At 46.4% G+C, this 6,199-nt stretch overlaps 1 protein-coding gene across 1 annotated transcript; it reads right to left on the bottom strand.

Annotated features, from left to right (window-relative positions):
* Nucleotides 1-935: 935 nt before the first annotated feature.
* Nucleotides 936-5,471, bottom strand: IL10 (interleukin 10). Its single transcript, XM_033093195.1, has 5 exons — nt 5,186-5,471; nt 4,309-4,368; nt 3,872-4,024; nt 2,826-2,891; nt 936-1,764 (listed from the first exon to the last, which is right to left on the bottom strand). The coding sequence occupies exons 1-5, from the start codon at nt 5,348-5,350 to the stop codon at nt 1,672-1,674; spliced, it is 537 nt and encodes a 178-aa protein (XP_032949086.1). The 5' UTR covers nt 5,351-5,471; the 3' UTR covers nt 936-1,671.
* Nucleotides 5,472-6,199: the final 728 nt, after the last annotated feature.

Here is a 6,199-nt window from a genome sequence, read left to right as displayed (position 1 = left end):
ACAGCCTCACTCTTTCTCTCCTTGTCTTCTGCTAGCCTCCATTCTTAAACTTAACCTTTCATCTCAGAATTTCAGCTTTGATGCTCCCCACTTCCTTCCTATGGTTACTTTAACCGAAGTGAGTCAGGTCTTACTGAAAAACTGACCACAGCCAGTCAGCTCCGACCCTCCCCCGGACCAAAGCTGCCTGGGCAGAGTGTGAGGATGATCAGTGTTTACTCAGCCCATCTTTCCTCCTCTCTCCCCAAATCACGGGGCTTTGGGTAGGGCTTCCCCAGCCACCATGCCCCTCCCAGTAGACCGCAGTCAGAAACCAATCTCACGTTTGTCTGATGGCTCAAGAGGAGTGGCAGCGGCTTGAATCCTGGGGTATCCTATAGAATGGGCTAATTTGCTTATATTCTACTCTGTTGGGTCCAGCTTGTTGCCTCTGATCTCAGGTTGTTTTAGCTGTGAATACCAATAACAGTCAACTGTGTGTACTGGGTCCGTCTCTTAGTGCTGGAGCCATGATAGCTCTCTATCTTAATCCTTAATCCAGGCAAATTAGTATTCACTTCTGGACCTTTAGTGCTTGAAGAAACAAAAACAAACAGACAAACAAAACTAACATACTTCTTCTGCCTATCTTTCTAATTTTGGTATGTACATAATTCATCTTTAGCCTTGATCTTTAAGGAAAATTAGCATGATCTTTAAGGATTTACGGCTAATTTCTTAAAGGATTGAGTCCATGAGAAGACTGGTGGTCCTTGCTGTTGGCTCCTGAAGGGAGAATACCTTTTTCTCCAGCTCAGGAGCCTTCCCTCTGTCTGGGAGAGGGTAGCTGGTTTCTTACTCTGGAATGAAGAATTCATTCATGTACTCTCTTTTATCTTGGAGACTTTGAGGGAATAATTTTAGTCAGACAGAAGTCAACTGACAACATAACATGATTTTAATAAGATCCATCTATTTATTCAAAATTAAAATCTGCTACGAAGACAGACAAACAATGTAACATTCCCAGAGGAATTGAATTGCTTTTAGTTAAAACTGAGTTCTATTAGAACCGATTTTAGGTTGTTATAAATAACAAGTTGGACATAGCTTTCAAGAACAAAATGGTTAGAAAATGAGGTCAGGGAATCCCTCTGAGCCACTAGGATATTAATTATCAAAGGAGCTCCCTAGTTTCTCTTCATAAGAGGTTAAGAGTCTTTGTAACACTCTGGGAGCCCAGGCCCAAGAATAAAAGAAATAAGGAGGTCAGGAACACAGTTCAACAGCTATACAGTGTGGTCAGGCTTGGAATGGGAGTTTCAGTTGGCTCCCCAAGAAACATTATTTTTTCCTTATATAACTTACAGTTTCTCTAAAAACACTCAAATACCATAGGTTGTTACCCTATGGAAACAGCTTAAACATCACAGGTGAAAATAATAAATATTGAAAAAAAAATTATAATATTGGGCTTCTTCCTAAATGGTTCACAGAGAAGCTCAGTAAATAAATAGAAATGGGAATTGAGGTATCAGAGGTAATAAATATTCTAGGAGAGAGGTACGACAGGGTTTTCCAAGGAGCTGGTTTGGCTCTCCTGGAAGCCTGGATCAGATTTTGGAGGTCTCCAATTTATGTCCTAGAGTCTAGTAGAGTCGCCATCCTGGATGTTTTGTTTCTTAGGATGTCTTAGTTTTTCATCCTCCGTGTCATGTAGGCTTCTATGTAGTTGATGAAGATATCGAACTCACTCATGGCTTTGTAGACCCCTTTCTCTTGGAGCTGTGTAGGGAGATAAAAAATGTTTAGTGAAAACCCAGTCCGAGCAAGTAAGTGGGTCACTTGCTTGGATGGCCATGACCCTGGGCCCCAGAAGCTGAATCAGGAGGTGAAGGATGGACCCAGGGAACCTGAGGATATGCCCGGCCACCATGGGGAAGGCTGTGTATTGATGTGAGAGGCATGGCTGGTGGGGGCAAGAGGAACATCCACTTTGCAAAGCAGTCTTCAAAATGGTGTTTTTTCAACAATTTTAAGTCATGTGCTCACATGATGCTTATTCAGAAGTTGATGCAAAAACATTAAAGGAACCACTTTGAAAACAAGGCAGTGAGAGAGGAGAGAAGGAGCCTTTTTTAGGTTTATTCTCTCCCACCAAGAAATTGAATAGGCCCTGGCCTGCTGCTCCAGCCTATATTAGAGGACTCATGTCCCCTGATGTTGAAACCCTGCCCACTGTCTGTCCCCAGTCCTCAAAGAGGGCACATGCACAGGGCTTCTGAGAAATGGGGTTTAAATATTCACGGACAGTTGCAAGCGTGAAACCCCATTTGGTTTGAGAGTTGACATTCTCAGGCACCTTGGGAGGTGTTAAGGGGCAGATGGAAAGTGAGTGTGGACCAACTCTAGATAAGTGAGAATCCTGTTTCCTGTTCCATCTGAGTTTTGGGGCATCCAGGATGAACCTCTGGGCGTGTTTGTGTGGGCACATTCACGTGTCGGCTTCCTACACGTGTGGCTTCAGCCTAGATTCCTAACATGCTACTTTCTGTTTCCTTTGTCACTCTCCCCAGCACCCAGCTCTGTGTTCACAGGCCGTCTCTACCCACAGGGCTGCAAAGGCGGGGAGCAGTCATTTAGAAACCCCCAAAGACACTTCACAGAAAACAAATATAACCGAGGCAGCAGCTCCTCAGTGGCTGAGGAGGTCACACCATCTGTTGGGTTCCCACAGTCCCTCCCAGCAAAGGATGGGGCCTGCTTAGCACCTGGCAACCTCTGCCCCTTGGGGACTGGGCAGAGGTTGTGGTCCCCAAACCTTCCTTGCCACCATCCAAGCTCACCTTATTAAAGGCACTCTTCACCTGCTCCACTGCCTTGCTCTTATTTTCACAGGGTAGAAAACGATGCTGTGGAGGAAAGGAGAAAGTGTTAAAGACACTGGCTCCCAGCTCCCGGCTCCATAGCTCTTGGAGGACAAGCTGGTGGCATGAAGAGAGCGATAGACTTGTCTTGAATGAATCGTACCATAGTCATGCCTTTTATCCTTCCTCACTAGACAGAGAAGTAACATAGCCCAGGAGATACGACGTGTTTGCAAGGCTTGCATGAAAACCCAGATGTTTGCAAGGCTTGCATGAAAACCCAGGTCTTGGAGCTTCCTCTCCCGGAACACGTAGTGCCAACTAGATGCTGAGCCAGCCATTCTGTCCTTTTCTGCTTCTCTGTCCTGTCCCTCCCCTTCAGTCCTAGTCACTGACAACCATTTCTAAGTCTCCAAGTCTCTGAGGAATAGAGACACAGTCTCAACGTGTGGATCCTTTGCATAATCCTATCCTACAGATAAAGACCCAAATCAGCTAATTTCCCATTATTAGCCAGAGAACAAAGGAAGCCAGTGGTGAGGGTATAATTTCAGTTGGAGAAATAAATTATCGCTGGGAATTGTTTGTAGATTACAACCCCTGGGGCCATTCTAAAATACCAGGGAAAATCCTGCCAGTCAGTTGGGCCCCACTTAAAGCTCTGCTTTCATAAGGTTGAGAATAAGAAGTGGAGTTTCCTCTCCCTGGAACCCTCACCTCCCAGCCTCTCTTGCAGGGCCCAGGGTGTAGGTCCCAAAGGACAATGGAGCCCTGAATGAAGCTCTGGGCCCCTTTCATAAAGAGAGAGGGGAATAGTTAATAACCCACAAATGACTCACAAATAACAGGAAAGCTGTTTGCAAATCTTCACATGTAAATGCCTAGCAGCCACCCCCAACCCTGCTAAGAGGGAAACCAGAGGGCTCCTGGCACTCTGTCTGTGTGTGTGAGTGGTGTCAAGAGATGAGACGGTGTTTTGGGAAGAGCCAGAGAGCTGCAAGGGAGAGAATGGACCTGCTACTCACACAGCGCCTGAGCCTCAGCCTGAGCGTCTTCAGGTTTTCCCCGAGGGAGTTCACGTGCTTCTTGATCTCTGGGTCCTCGCTCTCAGCCTGGGGCATCACCTCCTCCAAGTAAAACTGGATCATCTCCGACAAGGCTTGGCAACCCAGGTAACCCTAAGGGCAGGCGCAGGGGGTGGTGACTGGGAGGAAGGGCTGCTGCTGCAGCTGGAGAGAACAGATTTGTCCCCAGGATCTCTTTCCAGCCACCTCCCCCCAGGACTGAGCCCTTTGTAACCTTCTGGCTGGCAATGTGCTGAGTTAAGTTCTTCCTACTTCTACTTTTCAAAGCCAAGGAAACAGACCCAGCACCCTGCAGGCGGGAAGCAGAGCCTCCCTTCTCTTACTCACAAGTCACATTCCCCCACGCCCCCACGCCCCCACGCCCACCCAGCTCTCACCTTAAAGTCCTCCAGCAAGGACCCATTCAACAACATGTTGTCCAACTGGTCCTTCATTTGCTAAAAAGAACAAAAGGAGAATGAACCTGAGGTTTGGGGAAGTACCTGAAATAAATGTCCTTTATAGGGTTTTTGATTTTTAACCAATGCAGCCCTGGCCCAAAAATGGGAAGAAGAGTTTTCAAAACAGAACATTCACCAATGCTGGAACTCTTAGTTAAAATAGGTCCTCCCCCTCGGGATCAAGTTATTCAAAACATTCTGCCTGATTTTGAAGCCAAGGCAGAGGCTTGACTCGGTCTGGTTTTCTTTCTGCAGAGACACATCAGGTTTGAAGGTGCTGCCCATGCCAGCCCTCTAGTGCTCCCTGGCTGTCCCCCTCCTTCCTGTGGACATCGTCCTGTAGCTTTAACGGTTCTCTGGGAATGGGACGCAAAGCTTCATGCAGGTTCCTCCCTGTATGGCACTTCCCCAAACCATCAGTCTTTCAGGTTCTGGAACTCTCTAAGCAGAGGCAATTTACGTTTCCCTGCCACAGGGTGTGGGGAGCATCTTCACCTTTAATCACACCCTTCGTGCTGTGCTCTTCGCCAATGAAACACCAAGCTCCAGCAGAATCTTATAAAAATTTTTGAGCATAGGAGAGAGAGAGCGCTTCTCCTCTTAGGCAGCTTTTCCTGCACATTTGGTGCATCATCCATGCTTACCTTAACTCACTGAACCCATGCCTTGCCTGGGAGAGTCTCTTAAGAATTTCAGTTTGGGGGGAATGGGTTCTGGGCATGGAAGTGAATGAGAAGGAGGGTTCTGAAAGCTCTAGCAGGATGCCTAATTCAGGCAATCTCAGGAAGGAAGGCCAGGGGGCCCTCATACTCACAAAGAAAGTCTTCACCCTGCCGAAGGCATCTCGGAGCTCTCGAAGCATGTGGGCCAGGCCGTCTGGAAAGTGGATGCAGCTGTTCTCAGATGGGGTGCCCTTGTCTCGGCTGGCCCCAACCCCGGCCAGGAAGACCAGGCAACAGAGCAGTGCTGAGCTGGGCATAGCGGAGCTCTGCTTTCTACAAGTTGGCCTTGTGGTTTGGTTTTGCAAGAGCAAGCCCCTGATGTGTAGACCTTCACCTACTGTGCCCCCTTTTTATATTGTGGGTTCAGTGAGGCCTCTCATTCATAGCCAGATTTCCTGGTAAGGGTTTTTCTCTGACTTAAGTTAGCCCCTCCCTTCCCTTCAACTTTGCATTCTTTAAGTTTTAATTTTTGCATCGTAAGCAAAGGGATGGTTAAAAAATGAACTTCTGCATCATGGCTGTTTTTAGGATGAGCTACCTCTGTCTTTTAAAATAAAATTTTCAGCTTCTCTTAATAATAATAATTAAAAAAAAGATGATTTCCTGGGGTGAACAGCTGTTCTGTGCACAGAAGCCCACAGTTGTGGGTTCCATTCGCGTGTTCCTAGGTCACAGTGACGTGGACAAATCGGCCATTCCAGAGTACACTGGGATTGAGAAATAATAGGATCCCTTCCTTAACCTGAGTTGGATACCCAAGACTTCTGCTTGCTGAATTGGGAAGTTACTTCAATTCTCTGCGCATTAGTTCCCCTAAGTGAAAAAATGAGGGTGAATTAAATACCCTGTTTCCCCAAAAATAAGACCTAGCCTGACAATCAGCTCTAATGTGTCTTTTGGAGCAAAAATTGATATAAGACCCGTCTTTTATTATATTATATTACATAAAACCCGGCCTTATATTATGGTAAAACAAGATGGGCTCTTATATTAATTTTTGCTCCAAAAGACGCATTAGAGCTGATTGTCAGGCTAGGTCTTATTTTCGGGGAAACAAGGTATCCTCAAAACTGCCTCTGGTTCTTTCATTTTCTGTTCCAAGACGC

This window comes from Rhinolophus ferrumequinum, chromosome 22 (assembly GCF_004115265.2).
Source record: "Rhinolophus ferrumequinum isolate MPI-CBG mRhiFer1 chromosome 22, mRhiFer1_v1.p, whole genome shotgun sequence".
Classification (NCBI taxonomy): Eukaryota; Metazoa; Chordata; class Mammalia; order Chiroptera; family Rhinolophidae; genus Rhinolophus; species Rhinolophus ferrumequinum.
This window is presented reverse-complemented; position numbering and strand designations above follow the sequence as displayed.